The sequence below is a fragment of the Cetorhinus maximus genome, chromosome 16 (genome assembly GCF_964194155.1).
Source record: "Cetorhinus maximus chromosome 16, sCetMax3.hap1.1, whole genome shotgun sequence".
Classification (NCBI taxonomy): Eukaryota; Metazoa; Chordata; class Chondrichthyes; order Lamniformes; family Cetorhinidae; genus Cetorhinus; species Cetorhinus maximus.
In genome coordinates this window covers 34489790-34506857 of record NC_135894.1, presented here as the reverse complement: position 1 = coordinate 34506857, position 17068 = coordinate 34489790, and the positions used below count along the sequence as shown (strand labels likewise).

The 17068-nt window shown below is 40.4% G+C and overlaps 1 protein-coding gene across 3 annotated transcripts in view; it reads left to right on the top strand.

The window, feature by feature from the left end:
• The window catches only part of LOC144691500 (mannosyl-oligosaccharide 1,2-alpha-mannosidase IB-like), a 157704-nt gene that overhangs the window by 124357 nt on the left and 16279 nt on the right, over nucleotides 1-17068 (top strand). For 2 of the 3 annotated variants that reach the window (XM_078559642.1, XM_078559644.1), the window contains exons 9-11: nucleotides 9418-9533; nucleotides 10694-10913; nucleotides 12355-12527. In XM_078559642.1, coding sequence (XP_078415768.1) covers nucleotides 9418-9533; nucleotides 10694-10913; nucleotides 12355-12527 — 509 coding nt within the window. Of the gene's footprint in view, nucleotides 1-9417; nucleotides 9534-10693; nucleotides 10914-11082; nucleotides 11443-12354; nucleotides 12528-17068 lie in introns of those variants that run through there. The other variant, XM_078559643.1, reaches the window with a different exon arrangement.

Genomic DNA, 17068 nt, shown 5'->3' with positions numbered 1-17068 from the left:
TTTACAGCTTTTAACCATTTTGAGACTGCAGAAACATTAACTTTCAAAAGGAGAGACGATCGTTTCAACAGTAAAAAGTGATTTAAATATTCAATTTCATGAAATTTTTTCTATTTACAATGCAAATTATTCCAAACACTTGAGATTGTTGTAATCAATATAAATTAGATTCAGCGCAGAATAATTATAGGTTTTGTCAATGATGTCTGCATCTGAAATGTTTAAAGAATAGTTTTACTTGGGCATTGGAGTCCGATACGACAAAGTCCTCCTTGCTGACACCTGGAACTTGCACCAAAATTGGGAGAGCTGTCCCACAGACTAGTCAAACAACAGCCTGACATTCATACTTAAAATCACACCTTTCATTAAATTCCCCAGACTGCCCCATCACCATTCCTGGGTATGTCCTGTTCCACTGACAGGACAGAACCACCAGAGGTGATGGCAGCGTGGTATACAGTTAGGAGCGAGTGATCCTCTGAGTCTTCAACATTGACTCTGGACCCCATGGCATCAGGTCAAAAATGGTTACCACCTACTGCCATTCCTCAGCTGATGGTCTGTACTCCTCCATATTGAACACCATTTGGAAGAAACGCCTGAAGGTAGTAAGGGTGGGAAATGTACTATTGGTGGGAGACTTCAAAGATAATCACCAAGAGTGACTCAGTAGCACTTCTGATGGTCGAATTGGCTGAGTCCTGAAGGACATAGTTGCTAGATGTGACCTGCGGCAGGTTGAGGGAAGCAACATGAGGGGAATACCGACTTAACCTCATCTTCATTAATTTAGCTGTCACAGATTTAACTGCCCCTGACAGTATTGGGAGGAGTGACCCTGCACAGTCTTTGTGGAGATATGTTTCACCTCCCCACTGAGGACACCCTCCATTATGTTTTGTGGCGCTACCGCTATGCTAAATGGAATAGATTCATGAGGTGCTGCAAGCCATCAGTCGCAGCAGAATTGTATTCCACCAAAACCTATAATCTCATGGCCTGGCATATTCCTCATCAAGCCAAGGGACCAACCCTGGTTCAATGTATGTGTTGAAAAGCTGTAGGAGTTTCTACCTTTAATAACTTGTAATTTGTGGGTTAAAAGAACTATAAAAGAACAAATTAAGAACTTTGAGAGACAACATAAAAGGTACAATTCTAATGGGAGTACAAGAGCAGAGGGACCTGGGTGTATAGATACATAAGTCATTGAAGGTGGCAAAAACAAGTTGAGAGCACAGTATGCGCATCCTTAGTGTGAGTACAAAAAGCAAGCAAGTTATGTTAAACTTCAATAAAACACTGGTCTGTCCACAGTTAAAGTGTATCATCCAGAGGATGCAGAAAAGATTCACGAGAATAGTTCCAGAGATGAGGAACTGCAGTTATCTAGAAAGATTAGAGAAGTTGGGACTGTTTTCCATGAAGGGAAGGTTGAGAGGAGATTTTATAAAGGTATTCAAAATCATGAGGGATCTGGACAGAATAGATAGAGATAAACTGTTAGCAGAAGGATCGAGAATTGGAGGGCACAAATTTAAGGTAATTGGCAAAAGAAGCAATGGTGACATGCAAGACATTTTCAGGCAGCAAGTGGTTATGCTCAGCAATGCACTGCCTGAGAGTGTGGTGTAGGCAGGGTCAATTCAGGCATTCAAGAGGGAATTGGAGCATTATATGAAAAGGAAAAATTTGTAAGGCTACAGGGAAAGGGCAGGGGAATGCTCCTTCAGAGGGCCAGCACAGACATGATGGGCTGAATGGCCTCCTTCTGTGGTGTAACCATTCTCAGATTCAAAATTGACTCACTCAAAATGTTGCTATGCTTAATGGGGTTAGAGCATTTGTACCCACGAATACAGATTTAACATGGACACAGATTTGAAATGGTTCCAGAAAAATTAAAATGATTACACATTTAATTGGTTGAAGATAGAAGGGAAAATATTATTTTAAAAATGCATCTGCTTTGTTTTTTGCTTCCAGCAAAGTCAACTCTTCACTGATATCTAGTATCAGTATGTTGAAACATGTTACTTTATTTCCAGGAAGTAAACACTTTACCAATATCTAGCTCAAATATGATATTAACTGTGATTGTACAAACATCAGAAGTGGCCGATTCTTGCGGTTATGTACCCTTATCCCGATGATCAGCTGATCCCTCTAAATCTTGATCTCCCTCCGCTAATTTGTGGGCACTTCTTTCTTTAACCGCAGTATCGGTCTCCAATGTATTCAATCTTTTATGGCTCTTTTTGGATGATGAAGATAATTTATTGCATTGACAAAAGCCCTACCATCCTATGAAGCTTCTTTTAAAACACAATACCAAATTTTCTGGAAAACAATGCTACATCTTATGTCAATTCAAGGCATAGCCTTCATAACTATAACACTAGTGTCTCTGGCTGGGCTCTGATCTCTGATCATCTCTGATGTTTCCTTCAATAACACTTTTTTTTGCTATTACAACTTGGTAAGTTCAGCAAGTTTAATTTTACAAGACTGACAAACAACCATCTCTTCATCAGCATTTTCTAAGTTTCCCAAGGAATGTCAAATGTAAGAAAAAATTGTTTTTTTGGTCCTATAGAGCATGCCTGGAGAAGCATCAGGCATATATAAAAATGAGGTGAAGCAAAAGCATAGGACTACATGTATGCTAAATAGCTGAAGCAGCATGCAATGGGTACAGTAAGCAACTCGGCAAGCAACAGATCAGTTTAAAACAAAAAACTACTGCAGATGCTGGAAATCCAAAACAAAAACAGAATTACCTGGAAAAACTCAGCAGGTCTGGCAGCATCGGTGGAGAAGAAAAGAGTTGACGTTTCGAGTCCACATGACCCTTCAACAGAACTGAGTGCAGTTAGGAGAGGGGTGAAATATAAGCTGGTTTAAGGTGGGGGGCGGGGGGAGAGAAGTTGAGGGTGGGGTGGTTGTAGGGACAAGCAAGCAGTGATCTCTCTGGAAGCAGATAATCAAAAGATGTCACAGACAAAAGGATCAAAGAGGTGTTGAAGGTGGTGATATTATCTAAGAAAAGTGCTAATTAAGAATGGATGGCAGGACACTCAAGGTACAGCTCTAGTGGCTACACCTGCCCCTTCACTTCCTCTCTTCTCACCGTCCAAGGGCCCAAACACTCCTTTCAAGTGAAGCAGCATTTCACTTGCATTTCCCCTAACTTAGTCTACTGCATTCGTTGCTCCCAATGCGGTTTCCTCTACATTGGAGAGACCAAACGCAAACTGGGCGTCCGCTTTGCAGAACACCTGCGGTCTGTCCGCAAGAAAGACCCAAACCTCCCTGTCGATTGCCATTTTAACACTCCACCCTGCTCTCTTGCCCACATGTCTGTCCTTGGCTTGCTGCATTGTTCCAGTGAAGCCCAACGCAAACTGGAGGAACAGCACCTCATCTTCCGACTAGGCACTTTACAGCCTTCCGGGCTGAATATTGAATTCAACAACTTTAGATCTTAAACTCCCTCCCCCCATCCCCACCCCGTTTCTTCCCCCTCCCTTTTTTTTTTCAATAATTTATATAGATTTTTCTTTTCCCACCTATTTCCATTATTTTTAAATCTACAACTAATACCTTGTCAGTTTTTCCACCCCACCCCCACTAGAGCTGTACCTTGAGTGTCCTGCCATCCATTCTTAATGATTCTTAACATTCTTAACAAGGTACAGTCAGGAAATACTCCCACTTGCCAGGATGAGTGCAGGTACAGCAGCACTTAAAGTACAACATCATCCAGGACAAAGCAGCCTGCTTGATTGGCTCCCCATTCAGCACCTTAAGCACTCATTCCTTCCACCACTGATGCACTGCATCAGCTTGTCAAGGCTTCTTTGGAAGCACCTCCCAAGCCTGCATCCTCTACTGCCTAGCAGGACAAGGGCATGGGAACACCACACCTGCGAGTTCCCCTCCAAATTGCACAACACCCTGATTTGGAAATTTATTGCTGTTCCTTCATTGGCGCTGGGTCAAAATTTGGGAACCTGTGCCAAACAACACTGATAATGTATTTATCATATGGTTAGCAGTGGTTTAAGAAGGTGTTGAGCTACCTCTTTGTAAAGGGTAACTAGGAATGGGCAATAAATACTGGCCTTCCCAGTGATGCCCACATCCTGTGAATTAATTTTTTTTAAAATTGCAGGTAGTTCGAGATAAAAGCTTCAATATATCGCCATTTTATTTGTTTAATTTATCTTCATTGAAGTTTAATACTGCCCCTCAACTTATTAGCACCAGCTTCAACTCCATGGATGTTAGGAACTTCAAAGATTTGCTGTAGGATACAGTTAGATAATTTTTTAGTTCCAAAATAAAGTTTAGTCTATCCTTAAAAATGCAGGATAATGAATTAGAATAATAAGTAAACTGATATTCCAAGTTTATATTAGCTAGTCAAGCCATTGGTTTGGTTCTTTTTCAACTCTTTGTTTAGCCCCCTGTAAAATTTTCAAGTGAAAGGAAGAGTCATGCAGTAACCTAACCAACCTTAAAGGGAATGATTTTATTTGTTCTTGGGATGTGAGCATCGTGGGCAAGGCCAGAATTTATTACCCATCCCTAATTGTCCTTCAGAAATGCTGGAGGCCACTCAAAAGACAGCCTAGGAAGTTTGTTTTTTGTGGGCTCAGGAGGAGTGTAGCTGCTTTCTCTGGGCTCTCAAAAAAATTTAAACCATTGCCAACTAGCTTGTATGATTGTCAGATAGATTTTACTCTTGCATTTGTGCATAATCAATTGGCTGGGTACAGTTCATGAGGATAATTCAACAGGGAGAATCCCATGCCTGTCGTGAAGCCTCTGCATTTTTTCTGCCTGTTGATTTAAATTGACAGAGAATTGGACTTGTGTTCCTTTCCTTTCAGTTTTGTTTAATGCACTCTCCTCAGGACAATCCTACATGATCAACTGCAAAATGAGGAAAATCTGTCCAAGTCCATTGTGCTTTAAATTTTTATTTCATCATCCGTGGTGGGCAGGCAACATGCCCAGTGCAATGTAGTCTACCTAAGCCAAACATGCGATTTTATGCAATCGTCTTTTTGTCACCATTGTTAGTAAATTGCTTTTATTAAGTTTGTGATATGTAATTAAGTTTGCTAGAATCCATGCATGTGATTCATTTGAAATGTGAGTTATCTATCAATAAAATAATAGATGTTTTAACTAAATCAATGTCGTGATATCCTAAAAAGCCCATTGGAAACCTTTGTTATCGTTTTTGCAATAGGTGTTACTTTTATAATGCTAAAGAGATGTAGTAAATAATTTACTTTGGTGATTCAGATAGTTGAACATCTATCCTCCAACTATAATGTCAATCAGGACTGTCACTGTTCATGCAGTATGTCTCAAATAAGTGACTTGCCCTGGCTTCAGCCTGCTGGCTAATGAGATGATAGCAAGGAGGAAAATAAAAGGTGGAGAGAATACACGTGGTTGCTGAGATGTTACTTTAAAAAAAAATGCTTTCATTGTCTTTTCTTTTACTTTATCAATCTATTCCACACAGAAAATTCCTTTGGACCTATATTATGTAAGTTCCTAAAGCCTATTTTAATTGCTGTATTGGACCCAGTCAGCTAGTCATACCCTAGCACAAATGCTTCTAGTACCCACCTTCCAAAGATTTAGCACTTTCATTTGAGTATCAATTTCATTGTCCTCTAAAAAGAATTTAACTGGTAGTGAAAGGTCAGTTTTATTCTTAAAATTTTCTATTCTGCTGACTTGTTATATTATCAGAGAACATTTATGTACGCATGTGTATATGTAAACTGTAGTAAACAACACCAAGACTTACACAGATATAAGTCATCATGGAGGCTGTGATCGCAGTGCAGTAAACCTTTTTGTCTTCCTGGACCTACCCACAACACTTAACACACCATTCTCCTTTATCATCATTTCCATTTTGTGGCCTATCTCAGTGATATTACCCTAACTTATTTCCAGAGCCAATGCATCTTCTGTGTTCAGTTTTGTCATACAGGTAGAATATGTAAGCCCAGACGATCATAGAATTTATAGCCATGCGGGGCCAAAGGAACAGCAGGCAGACCTGAGACACTTGCCCTTTTGATCCTTTTAATGTGCATACAATTCTTTTGAAGAAGTAAAGCATACAGAATTTTTAGTGCCTTAACATTTGAGTGAACAGTTTTATAATGCCTTGTTCATGCAGTATGTCTCAAATAAGTGCATCACCACCTGAAGTAATTTTAATTTGACAATCAGAAATTACATTTTATTCTGCCTTTGTATCAGACGAATTGTGAACTGTAGCACAAAAGGAAAATACTACAGATGCTGGAATTCTGAAATAAAAACGGAAACTCAGCTTTGTCTGGTAGCACCAGTGGAGAGAGAATGCTTAGCATTTCGGGTCGATAACCTATCATCAGATAGGTTATCCCTGTTTCTGTCTCCACAGATGCTGCCTGACCTAACTATTTCCAGCATTTTCTGTTTTTAAATTGTAAACTATTCCTGAGTAAAATATCTTGTGTCTGGGAGCAATATGGTGGTATTAATGACCAGAGTTAAAAGACGTTACAATGCCAGCTTGATTTCCAATGATGTGGTGCCTGCTACATGGGGGAAAATATTAATTTTTTCATCCATTTCCTGGATGAGCTCACTCATGAAACAATATAGCCCAGATCTTCAGGTCTCCGGGTAGTCAGATACCAGAGGTACCCTTGAAGAAATGGGTGGGACCCATTGGAAGTCCCGACATAAGCTCATTGCCGATATTTATGTGGGAAGTTTAAACTCCTGATTGCTGGTTTTACCATGCCCAGATTGCTCCATAACTGGCTAGAACCACGCAGACTTGGGCTGTTTGACTTACCCTGGCTTTTACATGGATTTAGTTAGAGTTTTTCAAAGCAGGTATAAAACCAGCAAAACTCCTAAGTAAATCAGCTGAACTATCAAGGCACCTTGGGCAGTGCACACACCCTTCGGACAGTGCTCATCAGCCCCTTTCCCTGGACGATGCTCAGACCCAGACCCTGCAGCAGCACCCCCACCCCCCACACTTACCTTCTGGAATCCCTGGCTCCTATCCAGCTGATGTTGGATGAGCCAGCATTTTTAGGGAGAAAGAGGTTGAGCGTTTTTGTAGGGTGTGAGGGCCGTGAACATTGTCAGAGGTGAGGGAAGGAGGAGTACACTGTTGAGGGTGATGAAGGGAGGAGAACAATGTCGGGGTGGGGGAAGATGGACATTGTCAGGGGTGAAACGGGATTAGCACTGTTAGTGGGTGAGGCTATGCAATTTTGGAGGTTGGTATCTCCAGGCAATCTTAAATCCATGCGTTTTTCCTTCAGTTTCAGCATGTTCATTCAAAGAACCGCAAGTGATTTCATTTACAAATGCCGGCCACGGGATATTTAATAATTGTAGATGCTGAAAAGCACATTTTGTAATGTGAAACAGATTTCGAAGTAGCAAAATTAACACAAGATTTGGGACATTAAATTCTTCCTTCCCAGAAGAGAGACTAGATGGATTGGGGTTGTTTTCTTTAGAGCAGAGAAGGCTGAGGGGGGAACCTGATAGAGGTGTACAAAATAATGAGGGGCATAGATAGGGGAGATAGGAAGAAACTTTTCCCCTTAGTGGAGGGGTCAGTAACCAGGGGGCAGAGATTTAAGGTAAAGGGCAGGAGGTTTAGAGGGGATTGGAGGAAAGATTGTTTTCACCCAGAAGGTGGGGGGGAATCTGGAACTCACTGCCTGAAAGGGTGGTAGAGGCAGGAACCATCACAACATTTAAGTATTTAGATGACCACTTGAAACGCCATAGCATACAAGGTTGTGGGCCAAATGCTGGAAAATGGGTTTAGAGTAGATAGGGGCTTGATGACTGGCGTGGACATGATGGGCCGAAGGGCCTTTTACTGTGCTGTAAAACTCTATGACTCTAATTCAGCAGCCAGTGCTGTGAAAATAGGGTGTGGCTTGGCCTCTCCTGTGTTGTGCCAAGGCCTGTCTGGTTTTCTACAATGGAGGCTTCAGAGATCAGCCAGCATCTGAAGTCTGGCCTTAAAAAATGCTGGCATGTAAGTGTGTATTTTTTCCTGTGATTAGTGTCGGTTGGAACTATTCTGATGCTAATCGGGATATTTGGGCCTATGTTCCAGGGCAGCTGTCCAGTATCTCTCCAAAATAGTCACTATTCATATGTAACGTTTGTAAATGTTGGCAGACTATTTCATCATTAATTGCCTCCCAGCTGAATTCTGTTCACGTTCCAATGAGGATTTTTGTATGTTGTGCTCAAATTTGGGAGCCTGGTTAATTTCCTAGCCACAGGTGGTACAGTCAACTATAGCCCCTATTATTACCTGAAGTTATATCTCATTTATTTTGCCATAACCTTCATAATAGTTTGAAATCTTAACTATTCAATGGTTACTAGTTTTTACCCACATTAGTAATCAGTTTTCAAAGACTGCTAAATACTAAATCAAATGCAGCCAAAAGTTGTTTGAAAAAAGTTCATAGAGCGGGAACATTGAGTAAGACTTATTTTATGGTTACACCATGTAAAATTTGCACTGAAAAGGATTAGTTTGTTACGTTAGAAGAATTCCTTAGAGGAACTAATAGGTCTCAATATTTTGGGCAGCGTACTTTACCGTTGTCTGGAGGAATGACGAGAACAGATGAAAGAGATAGCTATATGTAGTGGAGGATGGAAATATTCAAATGCAGCCAGTTTTGATGAAATCTATATCTGTACAGATATTGTTTGACCTCCTGAGTGTTTCCAGCTTTCTTTTTATTAGAACATCCCCTATGGTACTGTGCTTCACGATGCATTATGAAACAATCACAAATTCCCTCTGAAATTGCTTGGGTTTTAGCTCTTCTCAATTCTAGCTTAATGGTGTACCTTTCTGCTTCTAGTTATTTCTACAGTGCTAGTAATGCCAATATTTTTGTAACTTGTATGCATTTCTAATTCTAAAAGTTAATATCTGGTGCTCTTTGTATTTGTGTACACACTTTTTCTTGCCCCTGATTAAAATTATTTTTTCCTACTTCATGATTAGTTATGACAGTTCCTCAAATCTAGGTTAAATAATTAACAATTAGTGTTTTCATTTGTATTAATAAGTCATTACCTCATCTGTTTATGTGCAGCAACCATTTTCCAAAATATCAGTTTTTTGACTGTCTTGACAGTTATGTCTGCCCTTTGAACACTTTCCTTCCTGTGTCAGTAGTTTAAATTGATCAAATTTCGAGCTTGATTGCAGTATAAATGACTTTATGCACCTGACTGAAATGACTGCAACAGATGTTGTACAGCTGAATAAAAAATATATGACCTAGTTTTGGATGTAAATTTTGGTTTTTCATTTCTGTGCAGATCATACCTCTGTGGGTGGGCTAGGAGACAGTTTTTATGAATATTTGCTGAAAGCTTGGCTGGTATCTGATAAGACTGATACAGAAGCAAGGAAAATGTACGATGATGCTATGCAGGTAAAATAAAACTCCAAGTGCTGAATATGAGTTTATGACTTTCTGTAAAGTGCAATCAAATTTATAATTGCATAGCAAGGATGTATTCTTATATTAACCCACTTAGCACAGCTGACCTTTTTATAGGCTGCGAGACAAGTGAAAACTCAGTTTCACCAATTTTCAGTTGAGTTGCCACATTGAGTAATGTTCTGTGGAAGTGAGGGTTTATCAAATTAAATCTTATACTGCATATTTGGGTAGTATACAGTTTTCTGATATGGTTCCAAATTCAGAGAATGTTATGATTAATATCTTCACTTAAAGGACTTGTATATTGTTACGGTTTGAATTTTAATTTCAAATCAAGTTCACCCGTTTCAAAATCTTTCAAGCATGAATCCACTGGGATAGTGGGAATTGATGTGTTGATGAACCAGGCATTAAAACTGCTACCCATGATGATTGAGAAAATCATCTCTGGTGCTCTCAGCAAACGTTATCACTGTAGACAGTTGAAATCTCTTTTTTTAAATTTTGCATGAAGCTGGTTTTCAGACAGATTGGGAATAGAAGCAATTTTGAGTAGTGGCTCTCTGGCCAAACCAAAAATGGAGATGGGATCAGGGAACATGTCATAACTTCCTGCTGTTCAGAAAGGAAGTCAATTGGTGAGATCTGGTGAGAGGAAGGCCAGTAAGGTTCAGGCAAGTAATCTTGAGAAGATTGATAGCTATAACCTGAATATGATGTCTTGATTCAATCCTTAGATGGACTAAAAGTAAGTGTATTTATATTTAGCTCATTAATTGGAACAGAGGTGAGCTGCTGCTTTTCTTAATTGTAAGGATGAAAAAAAGCGATGTGGTGTGCGAGATTCTTCTACATCTGTTACTCTGCATGTTCACTTGCTGTTTGAAGTAAAAGCACTCTTTGGCCACTAATTGTTTCTCACTACACAGGCACAGTCAATTTAGATGACAAGGGGATCCTGTTGTTACATTGCTGAGTTATATTATTTTCAATTTTGAGCAATATTGGCTCACTGCAGAAGTTAAAGCATTCAGATCATTTACAAGAATGACCAGCACTGATGTACCTGAGAGTATATCCAAGGCAGACCTGAAATTTGTAGCAGTTGGATTATTGCCTTTTTAATCTAGTGCTTAAATTTCTGGCAGGCTATTGAAAAGCATCTGATCAAGAAGTCAAACACTGGCTTGACTTTTATTGGGGAATGGAAGAATGGTCATCTGGAGAGGAAGATGGGCCATCTAACATGTTTTGCTGGAGGAATGTTTGCTCTCGGAGCAGATGGGTCCCCAGATGATAAAGCAGGTCACTATCTACAGCTTGGTGCTGAAATTGCTCACACGTGTCACCAGTCATATGACAGAACAGGTAAGATACAGTTCTCTGGCAGAAACATTATGATCACACCTCAATTTTTGCTGATTTTTTTTTAAAGTATGTTGACAAGTATTTCTGTGGATGTACCTCTAGTAATTGATGGAGTTCTCCTTTGTGCTAGCTGAAATACAATTTTAATGCATTTATTTTCAACTTTCAGGGCTGATCGAAAACTTTCTTGGAAGTGTTCATGAATGTCTTTTTTTATCTAATGGTGAATCAGATGATAAATCCATCAGAACAGCATTTTAATGCTTATTGTAATGTAATTTGAACTGAGATACAAGTGAAACTGAGTTTGGATTAATAGTCTCTCAGAGTTATGAATTGTAATTAAAATTAATTTGACCAACTTCAACCTCAGACATGAGCATCCAGTATATAATTTGGTGTTAATTAGTATGTATTAGACAGCTGCACTGAGAAACAAGGACGGATAGCTTAGGGGGCTAGCTTACACTTCTGTAAGGTTGCTGTGTATGTATGCCTGTTGTGAAATAAAGCATCTTAACAAATTTTATCTGTCCTTGTCTTATCAACTGTTTTCTCAGTCATCTTTGAAATGTTTGCAGGGACACATGTAGGGGCACATTCAAAAGACATGAATATCCAGTTCAAATCACGGGGCTTTTATTTCACACATGGTTTAGATTATTGAAAAGGTGAATATTCAGCTGTATGAACACATCCCAAAACATAGGACACTCAGGCTACATACAGGGTAGGTTACCACCATTATGCTCAACAGATTAAGGCAATCCCTTAAATTTGTAACAGTCACCTTGAACAACATTTTTGAGGCTAATTTCTTCGAGAAGTCAGATGGGATTTTGTGTGGGCCGGTGTTTTCTTTCTTCAAAAAGATTTGCACAAGTTTTCTTATAGCTGGGCTATTGAGTTACTGGGATCAACTAACATCATGCATAGAACAAGAATGGTGCAGTTGTCTGATATTTAGGCAGTAAAGCACACCAGGTGATTGGTAATGCTGGTATGATGTCAATTCCTTTTGAATTTTCTGCAGGCTCCTGTTTATCTGCTGAATTGTCTTGGTTATTTTGTCCAGGAGTCTTGATACTTTTCCAGAGCCTTGGCCTGTATTTAATCTGCCCTGTGAATGATAGTGCAAATTATAATTCTTTTTGGTCCCAAACATTTGGTCAAGTTCAGTTTTAAAAAAAAGCAGTTTGGAAAATAGTACAAAATGCCCTAAAATACTGGTTGGCTACATCAGAAAGTAATACCAATGACCTCTGTGTGTTGGCATCCATCACAGCGGGAGTGTACTTAAATAATTTTCAAACGTTTTTAGTAAAGAAGGTAAAAGACTTGAGAATTTTAAGTAGTATTGAGTTTTCTTTGTAATTTGCTTGCTTTCTATGATGCTGTGTTAATTTTTATTTATCCCACCTCCCTCTTTTATTTTAAACAGTGCTAAAGTTGGGCCCTGAGGCATTCAAATTCGATGGTGGGACAGAGGCAGTAGCACTGAGGCAAAATGAGAAGTACTACATCCTTCGGCCAGAAGTGATAGAAACCTATTGGTACATGTGGAGATTCACTCATGACCCCAAATATAGGCAGTGGGGCTGGGAGGCAGCTCAGGTGAGAAATGCAAAGCCACAAACTGGAGAAAAATAACTTTCAGGTGGCACTGACTTTAGAAAATATCATTAACAGAAGTAATCTTTGTGCTTTAATATCTAAGTCTTCCACTTTTTTGTTGCATAGAAGAGTACTACTGTACCCATGTGTATGTACCTCTTGGCTAAATGAATGTATGAGTGGGACAAATTGCATAGCTCTTTCAAAGCACAGGCACAATGGGCCAAATAGGCTCCTGTGCTTTGAGATGTTGTGGTTTTCCCTATCTGCACTATAGCCCTCCTTGTTCGCATTCATTACTTATGCTGACAAACCTTTCTCTCTGTTCCCCCTTCCTCTCTCCATCTTTTTTCTTCTTTATCTCTCTCTCACTCTCTCTGTCTGTCTCTCTCTCTCTCTCTCTCTTTCATATGCTCCTTTGTTTACTTAATTAGGCAAGGTCACTGTCATTACAAATCTCAAGGTTTTTCCAGTTCATTGTGGAGGATGTAATACTTACCCAGACTTGCGTTTTTTGAAAGCCTTGGAAATGATAGAAAGGAGCATACTGTAACCCTATCTGTGTTTCCAGTTTGATATATGTATTTCATAAAAGCAAAATATTGTGGATGCTGGAAATCGAAACAAAAACACAAAATGCTGGAAAAACTCAGCAGGTCTGACAGCATCTATGGAGAGAAAAACAGAATTAATGTTTTGAGCCCATATGACCCTTCAGAGCTTTGAAGAAGGGCCATATGGACTCAAAATGTTAACTGTTTCTCTCTCCACAAATGCTGTCAGACCTGCTGAGTTTTTCCTGCATTTTCTTACTTTGTATTTCATTCTGTTTGCTGCTAGTTTCTAATATAAGAAGTAAGTGACTTGTTTATGAACACTACTTTGACATTTGTGGTCGCCCAATTTGTGATATTGTGTAAGGGACCATCTTACAGGGATACCATATACTTCATTTTAATTCTTTGAAATATGCGTAAGCTTTTAAAAATGTTAAGAATGCTGGAAAGGCACTTGAGCTTCTTAAAAAAAGTAAAACACCCTTTGTATTGATCTTCACTCCATCTTCGCAAATGCCCCACCTCCCCTCTTTCCGACTACCGAGTAGATCCTTCACCAACCTCAGGAACAGAAATGCAAAGCCATTCTCCAGGAACAAAACTTTTTGGAGTGCAGGTAGAACCCTGGTTATTTTGGTCCAGTTATGACAGGGGTGGCAGAGAACAGTGGTCAATGTCGGGACAAGTATCCACTTGTGGCAAGGGGGAAATGCAAGAACTTGATTAAGTGACAAGAGTGGATAAATCAACATTGGGTCATAGGCCATAGGCCCACTTTTAGTTGCTACGCAATGGATGCTGCTGTGGGTAAATACAGCACCTTTATCTTAGAAATATAGCTGCAGTCACTTAAAGAAACAGTGCAATCTACCTTGGAGACAAAGTTTGAGGGGCTCAGAGTTTAGTAAAATAAAAAATAACTTTAATTATGATGGTAGTGCTATGGCAGAAACATGACAGTGAAGTGTTACATAATATATTATCAAGTGCATTATTGTGAGCGTAAGCCAACTCAAAAGACTGAAGCACAGCTCTTGATCTGCGTTGAATTGTTTACTTCTAGAGTCATAGTTTGCCTTTTGCCAGAATAAGAATGTAGCTTTTGCAGCTCATGTGATTTTAGTTCAGTTTACAGTATAAGCTTGTCTTGGTCATAAGCAAAAAGTATCAAGAAAGTATATACTGTGCTTTGTCCCTGCTCATCAGTGATAAGTTGTCAGTAATACTCCCCCATTAATGCTGATGAGACGGAATTGATAGGAATGTTATGGTTTCAGTGATATTGGTGAAACTTTTCTCTCAATTTATATATAGGCAATTTTTGCCCCCCAAAATAAAATTTACTCAGGCTGGTAACTATTTAATTAAACTTCAATTAGCAGTTGTCGCAATGAATTTATTATTTTAAAATTTCTTTAATTAGGATTATTTAGATAAAGGTAGTTAATCATTTTTAATTATTCATAACAAGTTTTAAGACCAGTTGCGTTTCTAATGAAAGAACGTTTGATATGCCTGCAATTACTAATATTTCACAGAAAGATTGATCTAATTTACTGGTATTATCAAGTGTTGCAACATGATATTCTTGAATTTGGGCAAAGGGAGTGCAACTGACTGAGTGAAGACTTGGGGCAGAATTTTTCCGTTGGCGAGCTGGGGGCGGGGCCTGCTCGCCGACGCGGGATGACATCGGGGGGAACCCCCGATGTCATCCCGCCCTATTTAAATATTCAGGAAGGTGGGCGGACAGCAAAATCAGCTGTCCGCCCACAGACCTGACAATGGCCAATTGAGGCCATTGACAGGAAAATTAAGCCAATTAAAGGCCCTGCCTGTCCAACCTTAAGGCTGGCGGGCAGGCCAGGAGCCCCAGCAGGCTTCTAAAAGACATGAAACCTCATCCACCGGCGGGATGAGGTTTCATGTCTGTTTTTAAAAACTTTAATAAAGTTTATGTGATATTTATTAACATGTCCCATCTCGTGTGACATTGTCACATGAGGGGGACATGTTAATAATTTTTTTATTTTTCTATTTTTCAACTTTAAAAAACTGTCAGCGCTCTCCCTGAGGCAGCACTTAGTCTCAGGGAGATGGGTGCTCTTTTGCGCGCACTCTGACAGTTGGGGAATCCCTCCCCCCCGCACAGGGAGCGCATAGCACTTCCCGTCGGGCAGCCCGTCCACTCAAAATGGTGGGGGGGGCCTGTTTCGGCGGCGGCGATCCGCTGCTCGCCCGCCACCGAGCCGGTGGGGCCCGCCCGCCCATCAAGACCAAAATTCTGCCCTTGGAGTTTGGTGAGAGGAGAGTTTTAAGTGTTAATTTTGTTTTTAAATTTTGCTCTTAAAATCTAATCTGTCTGTAATTAGCAGTAACTGGAAAGTACTTTAAGCAAGACTAAGTTCTTTCTTTCTTGCAGTTTAGACAGGGTCAACTCACTCTCAGCTGTAGGAGCTGAGTAGTTAATTAGCTAACTGGTTGAATCTGGTTACTGTAGCTCCAGTTCAGTTTACTATAAATTCAGGATTGAGGTGTCAGCTGTGGCTCAGTTCATAGCACCCTCGCCTTTGAATCAGAGGGTTGTGGGTTCATGTCCCACTCCCGGAAACCAAGAACTGTGATTGTTCTCGAAAGAGTTGCAATCTGTGACTGTTGATAACGCGAAAGAATAAATTCAGGATTCTTTAGTGCAGCCTTGGCAAAAAGAGTGCAGCCGACTAACTGAGTGAAGACTTGGAGTTTGGTGAGAGGGGAGTTGGGGGAAGAAGTTGTTCGTTTCCCCTTTCTATCTTTCTCACCCCATAGAAATTGGCTCTTGCTCTACTACAGGGAAAGGAGCTAGCTGTTTAATGAGTATCTAGTAAGTAAGTAAGTTCCATTATATCCCTAAGGTTTAAAATAATACAAAATTTGGTGGTAAATTTAATCAAATGTATAAGAAAGCAACATTAAATAAGTGATTAATATAATTAAATAAAGCACATTAAGGATGGCAGGACAGATGATGTGTCAAGGCTGCAGCATGTGGGAGCTTCTGGATAACATTGTGATCCAGGGCAAACACATCTGCAGTAAGTGTTTGTGGCTTGAGGAACTTGGCTCAGAGTCATTCAGCTGGAGGCTGAAATGCAGACTCTGTGACACATCAGGGAGGGGGAAAGTTACCTGGATACTTTATACCAGGAGGCAGTCACACCACTTAGGGTAGGGTCTTCTGATTTGGTCGGTGGCCAGGGATAGGAAGGTGTGACTGCAAGTGAAGCAGGTAAGGGGACCCAGAGGGCAGGAGAGCCTCTGCAACTGTCCAACAGGTTTGAGGTTATCTCAGCTTGTTAGGATGAGAGTGGGGGCTGCAGGGTGGATGAGCAAACTGACAGTGGTTCAAGAAGCTATCCAAGCAGGGGCAGTGAAAAGGAATGTAGTGGTAGTAGGGGACAGTATAGTAAGGGGGATTGACACTGTTCTCTGTAGCAAAGAGCGAGAGTCCAGATGGCTTTGTTGCCTGCCCAGTGCCAGGGTTCAGGACATCTGCTCAGGGCTGGAGAGGAGCTTGCAGTGGGATGGGGAAGATCAAGTGCTTGTGGCCCAAGTAGGTATTAACAACATAGGCTAGATGTGGAAAGGAGGCTCTGGCTAGCCAGCATGACGAGTTAGGCACCAAATTAAGAAGCAGAACCTCAAAGATGATAATTTCTGGATTATTACCTGAGCCACGTGCAAATGGTCATAGGACAAATAAGATTAGGGAAATAAATGTGTGGCTCAAAGACTGGTGTGGGAGAAGTGGGTTCCGGTTTGTGAGGCACTGGCACCAGTATTGGGGAAAGTGAGACCTGTATAATTGGGGCAGTCTACACCTGAACCTCGGGTTGGGGCTGGTGTCCTCGCGAGCTGCCTAGGGAAGGTTTTAAACTGAAACATAGGGGCCAAGGATCAAATTTGGGAAGATGTGGTGAAGCAGAGAGTAGAAACAAGGCAAGA